Source organism: Camponotus vicinus, unplaced genomic scaffold (genome assembly GCF_025532165.1).
Source record: "Camponotus vicinus isolate PSW18456_S1 unplaced genomic scaffold, iyCamVici1.0 SCAF_10, whole genome shotgun sequence".
NCBI lineage: Eukaryota > Metazoa > Arthropoda > Insecta > Hymenoptera > Formicidae > Camponotus > Camponotus vicinus.
In genome coordinates this window covers 6,419,168-6,436,226 of record NW_028141946.1, presented here as the reverse complement: position 1 = coordinate 6,436,226, position 17,059 = coordinate 6,419,168, and the positions used below count along the sequence as shown (strand labels likewise).

The window sequence follows — 17,059 nt, the reverse complement described above, 5'->3', positions numbered from 1 at the left end:
TTTTCATGGTGTCAAACACACCCATTTTGCCTTGAAAAGTGAACGTGACGTGAACGTGAAGGTGATGACAAGTGATCGTTCGTAAATGACACGGTGTAGCACTTTCCGGTACACGTAGCATGAGGCCATAACCTTTCCGCCTGTCTTCGTCACTTTACAATATTTTCCAGTTTGACGATGTAAAGCGTTCCTAGAATTTTTTATACAAGGTGATATTTGACGAACCTGTAACGAAAGCTGTCGCACGATGAATCTGAGTAAAACAGAGAAATTATTAGCTGCTAAAAAAAAGGTAATATATTACGGTTGATTAAACACGTCGTTGACAACTTTCAAAGCTATCATATTGTCATGTATATTCGATATAAGTAGTATGGATTAATTAATCTGTAGTGATGTAAGAGCGTTATTTTATTATGTGTCACAATTTTTGTTGACATAAATTAATATTATTATAAAACTATTATCAAATCTTTAAATATTACAAATTATTAAAATAGAATATAAGTTTATTTTTTTATTATTTTATACAATTTTTAATTCTTGAATTTATTTTGATAAAGTTATGCCTTTTTTATGGTTCTTATTTTAGCTAAAAGAATTCCAATTACAAAAAAGATTGCAAGCACAAGGAGTCTCAAACAAGCAGCAAGATACAAATATAATAGATGAATCTATATCACAGGTAATAATTTGATAATGATATATAATTAATAAATTTTATTTTGTTTCCGTTAAATATACATATATAAATCTATTTAATATTTTTATTTTATGAAAAAAAATTAAAATATATATATATCATATAACATTATATTATGAAAATACTATTAAGATTTTATAGTAAGATTCAGATATCTTATGTAAGAATTTTATTATTGAAATAATATTTCTGATAGTGCCAAACTATAGAAGCAGATAAACCTTATGATCAAAATAGTCACAATGAAGTACAACACACAGAGAACTTAGCCCAATCTGAAGAACATCTGGACAAAATAAATGTACATAAGGAAGAAAATATATTAAATCATGCTTCTATTGATAAAGAGAAAAATATAGTAAATCATGTTTTTATGGACACTAATAACTTAATAGATAAAACAGAAAGTAAAATAGTAACAAATGAAAAGAACGTTTTGGAAAATTGTCTGGAAAACACTATATTATATGACAATAGTGATAAAGATTCTACACATCTTCAGCCGGATTCACAGCTTAAAGAAAATGATGGGAAATATAACTTAAACATAGTATCTAATGGATCACCAATGGTACAAACAGAACATTTGTTAGAAATGGCTTCAGAAGTTGCTAATGTGCTTACTGATGATACAGATCATAGTGATCCATCTTTGTTTGGCAGTGATCTGAAGTGTCGCAATCAATTTTTAACCACTTGTCTGGAAGAGCAGAAACAACTTGTGAATAATTTACACATTGAAGTCAGTCGTTATGTGAGTATAGTTTAATTTAGTTTGTAACTATTATATTGTCTATTATATTTAATTGTATTGTTGTTATGTGCGGAATAATAGCATAGCAGAGTGGCTGAATTGGAAGGAATTCTTGCTACAAAGGATTCTGAGTTTGAGGCCAAACTCGTTCGCGAAGTAAATCCTTTGAAAGAGCAATTGCAAGTTCATACACAAACTACTGGCATTCTGATAGCAGAAAAGGCAGAGCTTACAGCAGCTTTAGCACAGAGTCAGAGAACTGCAAAACAAAATGCAGGTTAATATTTCAGACATTTGTAAAATATCTGAATGTTTAAAATTTATCCTGAAAATGTTTCAATATTAGTAATATTATTATAATTAAATCTGACTTAAGTGAGAATATATAAATCAGTCATTATCAAGCATTGATGTACATCATTCAACACACTTAAAGGCTCATATTTAAATATTCTCACTTCACTCATAGATTTTCTAAAAACAATCTACTGATCTACTTTACTTTATTTAAATGTCTTTGATATTTAGAGGAACTAGAAGAGATGAATGGAAAACTGAAACATAGTCAGCTTCGTATTAATGAGCTTGAGAAAGAATTAGCTCAAACAAAAAATAATTCTACTGACACTCAGAAAAATGCTCAGCAAATACAACAGATTTATGATGAGCTTGAAAAAAAATATCATGAACTCAGGTATTACATAGGCATTAAATCTTTTTTTGTTGAAATAATTTAAATACATATTGTGAAATAATTTAAATACATATTGTGAGATAATTTATTTTCAGAAAAGAAAAGGAAGATCTGGAATTAGAAACTTCAGAATTAAAACAAAAGTTGAATTTAAAGAATACTGAATTTATTAATCTGCAACAAGAATTTCAAGAAAAAGCAGCTTTACTTTCTTTAAATGAATTAAGAATACAACAGGTAATTCTGTGTATGATTATTTTTGAAGATTGCAATCTTATCCCAAAATTAATACAAATAATTTCATTACAGTTAACTGATACATCACAAACATTAGAGTCTCAACATCAAACTGTCACAGCACTAGAACAACAATTAGATCAAATGAGAAAAACTTTGCAGTTAGTGAATAATGAAAAGGATGATAATAGTAGACGATGTCAAAGTTACATACAACAGTTGAGTGGACAGCTAAGAGTATTGGTCGAGGAGGTACATATAAATACTCTATTCATAAAAAATAAAATTATAAAAAACTTTAATTGAATAATTGCAGATTCAAAATGGACGTGAAAATATCAATGAATTAGAAAACAGAGAGAAAAGTTATGTACAACGTTTATCAGATTTAGAACAGCAACTTCAACAAGAAAAAGAAAAAAATGAATCTTTACTTCCATTGCAAAATCGTAATGATGAGATAAATAATTTCAAGAAAAATATCGAGGAATTAACCGCACGGGAGGCAAAATTTCAAACCATGTTATCCGAAAAAGTAAAAATATGCACAGAAAATAGTAGCTTATAAAAAATTTATAGAAAAAATTTTTGATAACATAAAACACTTTTAGGAAATGGAAATTGAAATGTTAGTAAAAGAAGTGCAAGAATTACGGGATACAAAAGATGATGAAACAAATGCAGTAAAATTGGTACAAGCTCTTGAAAGCGAAAAACTTGGCGCATCTAGAGCTGTTTCACAAAATCAACAATTGAAGGAGCAATTAACTGAAATGGAAAATGCTTTTGTCACGTTGGTGAGTAATGTAGCTACACAATATAATTTTATTTTTAATTGTAATTGTTTTCTAGAAAAAATTTAGCATGTATATTTTTGTTCATTGAAAAAATATTTTCTAATTTAACAATTGTTTCCTTTTTCAGAGCAATGCCAAATTAGATTTGACAGAACAACTTCAAGCTGAAAGAAATATTGGCAGAAAATTAAATGCAAAATTGAATATTGTTGAAACCGAAATGGATAATTTGAAAGAAAAATTAAAAGAAAAAGAAACATCTTTAATAGAATTGGAAAAAGAAAAATTACAAAATGCTCAAATTGCAGATCAAATGCAACATTATCAAGCTCAATCTCATCATGCCCACACACTCCAACAAGAATTACAAAATTCTTTGGTAATTTCTGAAATTTTCAATAATTTGTTAATTTATAAATTAACTTATAATCTTTCTTTCCTATATTTTTTTCCATATAAAACCAATATTTCAATATAATAACTTTATTAGTAAAATTATAGTAATATTACTTACATATTTACAATTTACATATTACAGATTTGTATAGAGAATTTAAAAAAAGAAAATGAAGAACTTAAAAAGGAGTTGGAAAACAAAATACAAGAAGAGATATGTTTGAAGAATTCCGAAGAATTTGCAAATATCAACAAAGATCAATCGATAATCGAGAATGAGCAAAACCATGATGACAATGTAACAACGGAAAACTTATCACTGCCAGGAAATAAAGATGCTTTAAATGCTTCTGAGCCTATTATAAAATTAGAAAAGAGGTTTAAGGAAACAATGGAAAAAGTTGCTGAATTAACTGATGAAAAGCAAAAATTGGAACATCTTGTTCTTCAACTTCAGGGTGAAACAGAAACTATAGGTATGTTATATATTTAATCAAAGAATTAACTTCTCAAATATATATTTATAACATGTATTATTTGAAAATATTAATTTTTATTCTTGTTATATTACATAAGTGTAAGTTTTGTATGAATTGCATTGATAGATTATAAGATCGATTTATCCTAATTAATTACATATATTTGTATAGGAGAATACATTACTTTATATCAAAAACAACGAGCAATTCTAGGAGAAAGATGGAAGGAAAGAGAGCAAACCTTCCGTCAATTACTAGAACAACGTAATCAACAACAACAACAATTACATAAATTAAAAGTATTAGTAACTGAATTGCTTAAAAAACATCCTGAAACATTGATAAATTCTACAGAAACTATGGATTACCATAAAAGTAAATATATATTTAATACACAAAATTTCTTTTTTAAATTTTTAAATAATGTTTAAGATATAAATATTATATAATTTTTTAAACAATTATAATTATATTTATGGTCTTTACAGAAATAAACACTGACAACCCTACGTTATCTGAAAATAAAAAGCAAGAAAATGCAGAATTACCATTGATCGAAGATAAAACAGCGTCAGAAATTCTCGATGTTCTGACAGAAATCAAAGACTGTAAAGATGCATGTATTATAGAACCTAACTTTCATCCATGTCCGTGGTGCTCTGGAAGACTAATTACCGTGTAATCACGAGTAATTTATTTTAATCTTGTTATAATAATAAAATATCACATATTTGTACAATATATAGTTATTATAGAAAACATAATACTTGTATATATAAAATTCTAGATCTTTTTTAAACTTCTGTATCAATTTCTTGTAAAAGGACAAGAGTGTAAGATTTTTGTCTAAAAATAATTGCTTTATAAATATACAGTGCCTTGAATAATTTTGCTTTGATAGAATTTTTCTCTTATATTTGTGTCAAGAGAATAAGATCATGGAAAGAATGATTACTAATTTTCTTTTTGGTAAATAAATACTCAATATTATTATGAAATTTTTATTTTTTGTATTAATTAAAAACATACATACTATGCCTTCAAAGCATACTTTCTCTGTGGAAATGCAGAACGTTTGCGTATTTCTTTCAGTGTTTTTCTGCTTGCCTGATAAGGAGTAAGAACACGACGCAGAGCCCTAGTTTTCTTGGGCCTCAAATCAAGAGGCTTGTATTTTTTATTTTTATAAAACAAGCGGAGATTTCCCTTTTGCTTCTGGTGCATAATAATATACACTCGTGCAATAGCCTTCCTTACGACACGACTGTAATAAAAATTAATATTTGAGAGATTCGTAGAAATACATAACTTATATTGCACAAAAATATTACACTATTACAAATAAATATTACAAAAATATTAGACCATAAAATTAGCTTCACATAGAAAACTCACATTTTAGATAATTTTGACGCAGCTCCTCCTGTTACTTTAGCTACTCTTAAAGTAGTCAATTCTGTCTTGAGCTGCTCGAGTTGTTTCAGCAACTCCTTCTTGTCCTTGGTCCTTAATTCAGAACACTTTACCTTCGCCTAAAATAACACATGTTGAATGCATCTTCACATATTGAACACTATTGGAGTTTGAAGTGTTACACATTATTATTAAAAATTTGATTAAGTTTTATTTTTTCCATAAGATAAATACTATCCAGAACACAGTTTTTTTAATTTTTCAATCCATAATTTAACAATTGTAAGACGCTATTTATGACTGTGTTTCGAATAGGTTACGTGGTGCAATTTTTCTTGCCAATAAAATTGAAAGAAAAATTAACAACCCAATAATTAAATCATATTTATTGCATAGTTTTTATGGAATGAACGAAATATCTTAGCCATTGATGTTTTACGTAAATTCGGATTATTATTTTATACATTTACTAACCATCTTGAACCGATTTCCTTTCAGCAAGAAAACGTAAAAAGACGGAGAAGGAGCTGCTGGGACGTGACGTGCTGCAAAATTACTAACTAGAAACATAATAACCAACATAAAAAGAGCACTATGATCTCTCTAGAATTTTAGTAAAATAACAGCGTTTCATTGACCAATCCGAGTAAAAGAATCAAAAATTTCGTTATTCTGATTGGTCAATTAAAATGGTACTTTATAATGAGTAAATAAATGTTGAATACAATCAATCTAGAGAAAAGTGGTAATCAATGGTATGAACTACACGTTTACCCGTCTAGAATGAGTTTTGAAACGCACTGATATTGGCCGTGTTCCGAAATTACTGCCAGTACCGCAAATTCTATAGTGCACGTTACGTATATTATAGGGTGCGTTCCGATTTACACATGTAACGCATAGACTGCATTACCAGAGAGAAGACTGAGAGATGTCATGATCTGTTTTTAGGTGATCCCTGAAAGCGATACTCCCTCTATGGACATTGAAAACGTGGACATGAACTACAAAGCCAATGTCCACGAATGTTCTCAGAGGGTAATATATAATGTGCACAATTTCTGGTTTTGCTCCGTGCTATGTGCACGAAATGCCGGTAGCACCAGAGTATAACAATCATTATTTTGAAAATAATATATAAATATGATAAATAATAATTTTTATTAAAATAATTTTTAGAAATTACTTACCTATATGTGTATGTATGTGTGCCCATACGTTGTCCAAATGATTTTAAATATAAGAATAGACTATGGCCCATATTCTGAATCCTCTTTTATCGATAAAAGTGCTCCTAAAAGCGGCCTGTAGCCAATCAGAAGGCTTATATGCCACTTTTAGAGGCACTTTTATCGATAAAAGAGGATTCAGAATATGGGCCTATATGAATATCGGCGTATGTTACCGCATAGCTCTCAGGTTCATAAGAGTACTGAAACCTCCTCACCTGGCAAATGTCTTCGTTAAGGCGGAGATACAGGGGAGGAAAAATTGAGGAGAAAAAATTTTTATTTTTTTTATTTTTTTTAATAGAGTTTTTAAACAGAGAATATATAATACATATAAAAAATATATATTACATAATTATAATATATACAACGTAAATTATAATTAATTTGCAATTACATAAAAAACACATTACAAAATATTAAATTATGTAATATAAAAATAATTACATTACAAATATATATATACAAAATTTAATGCAGAATATATAAAATACAATGCATTAGAAATATGTATTACAAAATATAATACAAATTTAATATAAACTATAATTTTAAACTTAATACAAAATAAAATTTATTACACGAAAGTGTCCAAAGTATACGTATAATATAAAATTTACTAAAAATTTTTACATAGTCCAGACAAGACTGATTAGTGATGATTAATTACGCGATATTTATTATTAATAATCGACATAGAATAATAGAATTTAATTAGTTTTATATAAATAACGTATAAACGTAAATAATCATGATCAAAAGAGTCATTAATAAAATTATTGATCATTTCTTCGATTGTAGAACAAAGTATTTGCATTATTGAAGCATTTCGTGCAGACCATGAAAAGAAATATTTAAAACGTGTAAAGATAGAACAAGCTTTGATGTAAATCAAAGATTAAATTACAAAATAAATCGCGATTTAAAATTCGCGAGAAAACGCGACAAATAAATAAATCGACAATAATCGAATATTCACACACACACACACAATTGCGAGATACGCATAATTTTTATAATATAATAATCGAATCAATAGACACGCGTGCGATATAATTATTATCACACAAATGTTGACAGACGAAGATATTTTATCAAACATTTGTGATCCGTATTGTTTATGAACATAAAATTCACTGTCCGATTTATTTGTGATTAATATATACGCGACTTTATACGAATTTCACGATTGAGAATAAAATACATATCCTATTTCGCGCATGATTAGCTGAATAAGAAGAAATGAGCTCTATAAACTTTAAAATATAATTAAAAATCGCATTGTGGTTTAATAGAAAATAACGAAACGATTGATTTTCAAAGTCCCACTCTAATAATCGATATAATAGTGGAGTTTAATAAGATTTAAATAATGTAAAAAATGACGATTAAAACAGTCATTAATATAGTCATCGATCGTCTTTTAAATTATACAAGAAAATATTTGCACTACCAGCATTTTGCACGAACTATTAAAAACAATATTCAAAAAAGTGGAAAGATAAACAAAGCTTTAATGTATAAGTCAACGATTAAATTATAAGATAAATCGCGATTTAAAATCCCTAGAAAATGCGACGAATAAATATAATGATAGAAGCTCTCAATAGACACGAGCGCGATATAATTATTATCACGTAAGTATAAAAAATCAAAAATATTTCATCAATCATTTGAGGTCTGTAATGTTTGTGAATATACAATTCACCGACCGATTTACTTGCGAATTTTTATAAGATAAATCGCGATTTAAAATTCGCGATAAGACGCGACGAATAAATAAATCGATAATATTTAAAATATTCAATTGCAGATACGCGAGTGACATACCGGTAATATAAAAAGAGGAGCGATCTTAAAAATGGAGAACGATTAATATCTTGTTTCTACATCAGATTTCGCAAGATCAATCTGCGAAGAAAAGTTAAGTGATCCATTGAACGTCGGGAATTCCATCGTAGGAGGGAACGAATCCTGGATCTTCCGGACTATTCCCGATAGCAATGATTTCAGTATTAAATCAAAGACAATTATCCCTCGTCATTATTTTCAATTCACGAAATTGATATTCACGTCAGAAAACATGTTCTTCCATTATTAAGAAATATATTTCTTTATTGAAAATTAAATGGATATAACTTTTGTTATTGAAATGTGATTACGAACGAGATTATATTTATAAATAATAAAATACATGCATTATTGGAGTTTGTGTTAAATGTGCGAAAACATAATTTGGGGTACCGTCGCGCGCGAGACGAATCGAACCCGATAACAGCAAGATTTAAAAAATTTCAATTCAAATAGTGTTCAAAATAAAATAAATGAAATAATTTTAAATATATAATTAATTCTAGATTAATTATCTAAATTCTTATTCTTGTAACGTTTAAATTAATAATTTTTTTTTCTTTTAATCAATATCTTACTGATATAGGGGTACCCATTCGATTCGTCTCTAAATTTTTAAGTATTCGCACATTTTATATAACATTCATGTATAATTTCGCGTATATATAATATATTATATTAACAAAAATTATAAAAATATTTTGGATACGTTAATTTGTGCATGTATTTTAAATAATTTTTTCAAATTAATTAATAATTAATAAAATATATTCGTTCGTAATCATTTTTATCATAAAAATTAATAAAAATTAATTAAATTATGAAATTATTTAAAAAATTGAAATTTATACACAACGCTATATCCATATTTAATCTACTATTAAATCATTCTGGCATTATATAAACAATAATGATACCAATCCTAATAATGAAGAACATTTTTTAACGAAGAAAAGAAAGGATACATTTCTCTCATCTAAATATATATTATTTAAATTAATTCGACGTTAAAGAAGCGTATCGTCGTTGAATTACTACCGAAATCATTGCTTTCGGAAATTGCCAGGAAAACCTGGGATTATTTCCAATCTTACAATAAAAATTCTCAATTTTTAACAGGGCACCGAACTAGACGTCGCGAATGGATCTCACAAGAACCGGTGAGAAATAATTCTCCATGATGAAAATCGTTTCGACTCCTCGGCGGTACGAGCCACGCAACTTTCATTAACGTTTATTTAACGGAAGGAACAACGATAACTCTTCTATTAAAACGACAATCTCGTCTAAGAATGCGAAAAGAATGCGGAAAAAACACGGTGATTTCGCAACCGTAATTTATTAATTTATTTATGAATATTTTTCGATACGAAATTCGTAAGTATAAATATAACTGAAAAAACAAATTATTAAATTCAAAATAATTAACTCGCGATTCTATAATATCGAAGGTGATCGTTAAATTTTGTGAAGCTAATATTTAATCGTTGACTTATCACATCGAATCTTCACACTCTTATTCGATAATTCTGAATATTTAATTAGCAATATTTAGGAATATTATCTGACGAGAGGGACAGCGATAAAAATCTTTTGTTAAAACGATAATTTTGTATAAGAACTTGTATTAAAAATTTTATATTTGATCACGCGATGTATATACTTAATATGTATACCTATACATTAAACGGTACTCCCGGTTTCGGTACGAGCGAAAATCCCATTTCACTTACGAGAATCAACTTCGAGCCAACCGGTCGGGATTGCAACGATACAACGAGCAAGGACTAAGCCCAAACCGGAAAGAAGACGAAACGATTGACGGAAATAGAGGAAAATGAAGTTCACCAACTCTTTTTCGCGCATAATTATCCTATCTCGTATCGAACCTGGACCCGCTAAGCACGATTTCAGGTGCTCCGCCCGGACAAATTATGCCTCCCGCGGTTGCTATATGCTACACCAGGCTAGTAGACGGCAAAAGAAGAGGATACCCACATTTTTTAAATGCTTACATTCAGCAATTTAGAAAATGGGGAGGCAACCCCTTTTACCGAGCGAAAATCGTGCCTAGGGGAATCCACTCGACTCCTCGACAGGGTTAACACACGCAGTGCGTGTGGCTGTAGACGAGCAAAGAGAAGGGACCCATTGACGACCATTCCGAGCAATCGATCGAGTTCTAACTAATTCGGGCCGAATCACTTGACGAAGCACGAAGCAAGAGTGTACGTTGCATAGCAACGTGTGCAAACTCGAAACATCCCAGTTAGTTGGCATCGGAAGTAGAGACTCGTGACAATAAGGAAATTGGGATTTTTATACGAAAAGTCCAACGCGGAAGCGCGAAAACGCGACGGCGCGAGAATACTACAACGGGGAAACGTGGTAATGCCGCCATCCGCGACATGTTGACGGCACCGACGATGGAAAGTCGATGACGCAATGTAATTCTTTTATTAAAACGACAATCTCGTCTAAGAAGAACGCGAAAAAGAACGTGGGAAAAACACGGTGTTTTTCGCAACCGTAATTTATTAATTTATTTATGAATATTCTCCGATACAAAATTCGTAAATACAAATATAAATGAAAAGCAAATTATTAAATTCATAATAATTAACTGGCGATCCTATAATAGTGAAGGTGACGCGAAGAGAATGCGGAAAGTACATGGTATTTTCGCAATCATAATTTAATAATTTATTTTAAGAATATTCAGTTCCGCGCGATATGGAATTCATAAATAGATAAATCTAACGGAAAGCATATCATTAAATTTATAATAATTGACTCGCGATTCTACATTTTATATAAAAATTTTCCGAATTTATTAATGACTCTTTGATATGAAAATATAAACAGTTATTCTTTTACGAATATTTCAAAAATATATATTATAGAAACAAATATGTTAATTTAACGAATTAATATTATACGTATACTTACGTATATTCATATATATACATATAATATATACGTATAATCATTATACGTATACTTTCGATAATTTTTCGTGTAATTTACATAAGAATGTATTCACGTAATTTACAATCGTAAATACAATTTCATGTAATATAATTATAGTTATAATTGTATTTTATACAACTATGTCAATAATTTAAAATATCAATATTAGATTATAATTAATATACAATTATAACTATTTACAATTTACATCTTAAATAGACACAATACGATTTACAATCGTAAATACAATTTCATGTAATATAATTATAGTTATAATTGTATTTTATACAACTATGTCAATAATTAAAAATATCAATATTAGATTATAATTAATATACAATTATAACTATTTACAATTTACAAAACACAATTTATTAATTACAAAGTACAATTTATAAAATATAATTTATGATGTTATCAATATCAAATAAATGTACTCGATTTATTCAAATGTTTAATAACATAAATAATTTGATATTGATAAACATTAACATTTGGACTTAATATTATAGCTATATTTTAATTTACACATTTATATGATATATTTTTAATTTTTAAAATCAAATATAACATGCTAAAATATATCTTGAACATTTATAATTATGCAATTTGTTTAATCTTCTTGAAAATAATTTTGATAATTTAAATTTCAATTTTAAAACATTTTTAAAAATAAATTCAATTTAATTTTTTAAGAATAATTTTAAATTATTACAAAGAATTACAAAAGTATCCAAAATATACGTATAATATAAAATTTATTCAAAATTTCTACATACTCCAAACAAGGCTGATTAGCGATGATGAATTACGCGATATTTATTATTAATAATCGACATACAATAATAGAATTTAAGAATAGAAATTAGTTTTATATAAATAACGCTTAAACATAAATAATAGTGATCAAAAGGGTCATTAATAAAATTATTGATAGTTTTTCCGATTGTAAAAGAAAGTATTTGCATTACTGGCGCATTTTATGTAGATTATTAATATTCAAAACGCGAAAAGATAGATCAAGCTTTGATGTAAATCAATGATTAAAGTACAAGATAAATAACAATTTAAAATTCGCGAGAGAGCGATAAGGAATAAATAAATCGATTATTAGGAATAGTTGATTAGGATATGCATAATTTTTGTAATATGATAATCGAAACCGCTAATAGACGGCGCGCGACATAATTATTATCAAACAAATGCGAAGATATTTCGAGACATTTGAGATTTATAATATTTGCGAATATAGAATTTATTACAAATTTTTAGAAGATAAATCGTGATTTACAATTCGCGAGAAGACGCGACAAATAAATAAATCGACAATATTCGGAATATTTGATTGCGATATGTATAATTTTTATAATATAATCGGAGCCCCTAATAGACACGCGTGATATAATTAATAGAGAATAACGGGTTTAATAGAGAATAACGGAACGAATAATTTTATCAAAGTCTCTCTCTAATAATTTAACTATCTAACTATATCTCTAACTATCGATGTATTAGTAAAGTTTAATAAGATTTATATAATGATTTAAATAATCGCGATTTTAATCATTAATAAAATTATCGATCATCTTCTTAAATAGTAAAAAAAATATTTGCACTATTAGCGTAGACTATAAAAGACAATATTCAAAGACGTGGAAAGGTAGACAAAGTTTCGATGTATAAGTCAACGATTAAATTATAAGATAATATTAAGTTATAAGATAAATCGCGATTTACAAATCGCGAAAAGACGCGACAAATAAATAAATCGACAATATTCGGAATATTTGATTGCGATATGTATAATTTTAATAATATAATCGGAGCACCTAATAGACACGCGCGATATAATTACTATCACGCACAAGTGCAAAGATATTTCGACAGATGTTTAAAGTCTGTCATATTTGCGAATTTATTTGCGATTAATACGCTATTTTATAGAAATATCGCGATTGAAAAATACATATTGAAAATACATACATCTCGCGCATGATTAGTTAAATGAAATAAAATGAAACTTAAGACTTTACAATTTTAAATATAATTAACATATAATTAAAAAATCGCGTTGTTCGCCACATTTAATAGAGAATAACGGAACAAATAATTTTATCAAAATCCCTCTCTAATAATTTAACTATCTAACTATATCTCTAACTATCGATGTATTAGTAGAGTTTAATAAGATTTATATAATGATTTAAATAATCGCGATGAATCATTAATAAAATTACCGGTCATCTTCTTAAATAATAAAAAAAAATATTTACACTACTAGCGAAGACTATAAAAGACAATATTCAAAGACGTGGAAAGATAGACAAAGTTTCGACGTATAAGTCAACGATTAAATTATAAGATAAATCGCGATTTAAAATTCCCGAGAAAACGCGACAAATAAATATAATGATCGAAGCTCTCAATAGACACGAGCGCGATATAATTATTATCACGTAAGTATAAAAAATCAAAAATATTTCAACAATCATTTGAGGTCTGTAATGTTTGTGAATATACAATTCGCCGACCGATTTACTAGCGAATTTTTATAAGATAAACCGCGATTTAAAATTCGCGATAAAACGCGACGAATAAATAAATCGATAATATTTAAAATATTCAATTGCAGATACGCGAGTGACATACCGGTAATATAAAAAGAGGAGCGATCTTAAAAATGGAGAACGATTAATATCTTGTTTCTACATCAGATTTCGCAAGATCAATCTGCGAAGAAAAGTTAAGTGATCCATTGAACGTCGGGAATTCCATCGTAGGAGGGAACGAATCCTGGATCTTCCGGACTATTCCCGATAGCAATGATTTCAGTATTAAATCAAAGACAATTATCCCTCGTCATTATTTTCAATTCACGAAATTGATATTCACGTCAGAAAACATGTTCTTCCATTATTAAGAAATATATTTCTTTATTGAAAATTAAATGGATATAACTTTTGTTATTGAAATGTGATTACGAACGAGATTATATTTATAAATAATAAAATACATGCATTATTGGAGTTTGTGTTAAATGTGCGAAAACATAATTTGGGGTACCGTCGCGCGCGAGACGAATCGAACCCGATAACAGCAAGATTTAAAAAATTTCAATTCAAATAGTGTTCAAAATAAAATAAATGAAATAATTTTAAATATATAATTAATTCTAGATTAATTATCTAAATTCTTATTCTTGTAACGTTTAAATTAATAATTTTTTTTTCTTTTAATCAATATCTTACTGATATAGGGGTACCCATTCGATTCGTCTCTAAATTTTTAAGTATTCGCACATTTTATATAACATTCATGTATAATTTCGCGTATATATAATATATTATATTAACAAAAATTATAAAAATATTTTGGATACGTTAATTTGTGCATGTATTTTAAATAATTTTTTCAAATTAATTAATAATTAATAAAATATATTCGTTCGTAATCATTTTTATCATAAAAATTAATAAAAATTAATTAAATTATGAAATTATTTAAAAAATTGAAATTTATACACAACGCTATATCCATATTTAATCTACTATTAAATCATTCTGGCATTATATAAACAATAATGATACCAATCCTAATAATGAAGAACATTTTTTAACGAAGAAAAGAAAGGATACATTTCTCTCATCTAAATATATATTATTTAAATTAATTCGACGTTAAAGAAGCGTATCGTCGTTGAATTACTACCGAAATCATTGCTTTCGGAAATTGCCAGGAAAACCTGGGATTATTTCCAATCTTACAATAAAAATTCTCAATTTTTAACAGGGCACCGAACTAGACGTCGCGAATGGATCTCACAAGAACCGGTGAGAAATAATTCTCCATGATGAAAATCGTTTCGACTCCTCGGCGGTACGAGCCACGCAACTTTCATTAACGTTTATTTAACGGAAGGAACAACGATAACTCTTCTATTAAAACGACAATCTCGTCTAAGAATGCGAAAAGAATGCGGAAAAAACACGGTGATTTCGCAACCGTAATTTATTAATTTATTTATGAATATTTTTCGATACGAAATTCGTAAGTATATATATAACTGAAAAAACAAATTATTAAATTCAAAATAATTAACTCGGGATTCTATAATATCGAAGGTGATCGTTAAATTTTGTGAAGCTAATATTTAATCGTTGACTTATCACATCGAATCTTCATACTCTTATTCGATAATTCTGAATATTTAGCAATATTTAGGAATATTATCTGACGAGAGGGACAGCGATAAAAATCTTTTGTTAAAACGATAATTTTGTATAAGAACTTGTATTAAAAATTTTATATTTGATCACGCGATGTATATACTTAATATGTATACCTATACATTAAACGGTACTCCCGGTTTCGGTACGAGCGAAAATCCCATTTCAGTTACGAGAATCAACTTCGAATCAACCGGTCGGGATTGCAACGATACAACGAGCAAGGACTAAGCCCAAACCGGAAAGAAGACGAAACGATTGACGGAAATAGAGGAAAATGAAGTTCACCAATTCTTTTTCGCGCATAATTATCCTATCTCGTATCGAACCTGGACCCGCTAAGCACGATTTCAGGTGCTCCGCCCGGACATATTATGCCTCCCGCGGTTGCTATATGCTACACCAGGCTAGTAGACGGCAAAAGAAGAGGATACCCACATTTTTTAAATGCTTACATTCAGCAATTTAGAAAATGGGGAGGCAACCCCTTTTACCGAGCGAAAATCGTGCCTAGGGGAATCCACTCGACTCCTCGACAGGGTTAACACACGCAGTGCGTGTGGCTGTAGACGAGCAAAGAGAAGGGACCCATTGACGACCATTCCGAGCAATCGATCGAGTTCTAACTAATTCGGGCCGAATCACTTGACGAAGCACGAAGCAAGAGTGTACGTTGCATAGCAACGTGTGCAAACTCGAAACATCCTAGTTAGTTGGCATCGGAAGTAGAGACTCGTGACAATAAGGAAATTGGGATTTTTATAAAAGTCCAACGCGGAAGCGCGAAAACGCGACGACGCGAGAATACTACAACGCGGAAATCCGGTAACGAAATGCCGCCGTCCGCGACACGTTGACGGCACCGACGATGGAAAATCGATGACGCAATGTAACTCTTATTAAAACGACAATCTCGTCTAAGAACGTCAAAAAGAACGCGGGAAAAACATGGTGTTTTTGCAACCGTAATTTATTAATTTATTTATGAATATTTTCCGATACGAAATTCGTAAATATAACTGAAAAAACAAATTATTAAATTCATAATAATTAACTCGCGATTCTATAATATCGAAGGTGATTGTTAAATTTTGTGAAGTTATTATTTAATCGTTGACTTATTATATCGAATCTTCACACTTTTATTCGATATTTCTTTATATTTAATTAGCAATATTTAGGAATATTATCTGACGAGAGAGACAGCGATAAAATTCTTTTGTTAAAGCGGTAATCTTTTATAAGGACGCGAAAAGAATGCGAAAAGAACGCGGAAATAACACGGAAAGAACACGGAAAAAACACGGTAT

General features: G+C 28.9%; 2 protein-coding genes across 2 annotated transcripts; one reads left to right on the top strand and one right to left on the bottom strand.

The window, feature by feature from the left end:
- The first annotated feature begins 97 nt into the window (after window positions 1-97).
- LOC145960526 (golgin subfamily A member 2) lies at window positions 98-4,801 on the top strand. Its single transcript, XM_083080065.1, has 13 exons — window positions 98-292; window positions 593-685; window positions 900-1,457; window positions 1,539-1,734; window positions 1,986-2,151; window positions 2,247-2,388; window positions 2,461-2,640; window positions 2,705-2,923; window positions 3,000-3,185; window positions 3,313-3,564; window positions 3,724-4,057; window positions 4,232-4,435; window positions 4,549-4,801. The coding sequence occupies exons 1-13, from the start codon at window positions 248-250 to the stop codon at window positions 4,740-4,742; spliced, it is 2,769 nt and encodes a 922-aa protein (XP_082936191.1). The 5' UTR covers window positions 98-247; the 3' UTR covers window positions 4,743-4,801.
- A 246-nt stretch (window positions 4,802-5,047) lies between these two features.
- Window positions 5,048-6,033, bottom strand: Rpl35 (ribosomal protein L35). Its single transcript, XM_083080096.1, has 3 exons — window positions 5,948-6,033; window positions 5,456-5,592; window positions 5,048-5,324 (listed from the first exon to the last, which is right to left on the bottom strand). Exons 1-3 carry the CDS (start codon window positions 5,948-5,950, stop codon window positions 5,093-5,095), a joined length of 372 nt encoding a protein of 123 aa, XP_082936222.1. The 5' UTR covers window positions 5,951-6,033; the 3' UTR covers window positions 5,048-5,092.
- Window positions 6,034-17,059: the final 11,026 nt, after the last annotated feature.

Excerpts from the sequence above, each read along its gene's own strand:
- LOC145960526 (XM_083080065.1), top strand. The coding sequence starts at position 248 with ATGAATCTGAGTAAAACAGAGAAATTATTAGCTGCTAAAAAAAAG. Across the intron at positions 2,389-2,460 it reads ATGAATTAAGAATACAACAG|TTAACTGATACATCACAAAC; the intron begins GTAATTCTGTGT and ends ATTTCATTACAG. Across the intron at positions 4,058-4,231 it reads GGGTGAAACAGAAACTATAG|GAGAATACATTACTTTATAT; the intron begins GTATGTTATATA and ends ATATTTGTATAG.
- Rpl35 (XM_083080096.1), bottom strand. Across the intron at positions 5,325-5,455 it reads GCGTCAAAATTATCTAAAAT|TCGTGTCGTAAGGAAGGCTA; the intron begins GTGAGTTTTCTA and ends TTTTTATTACAG.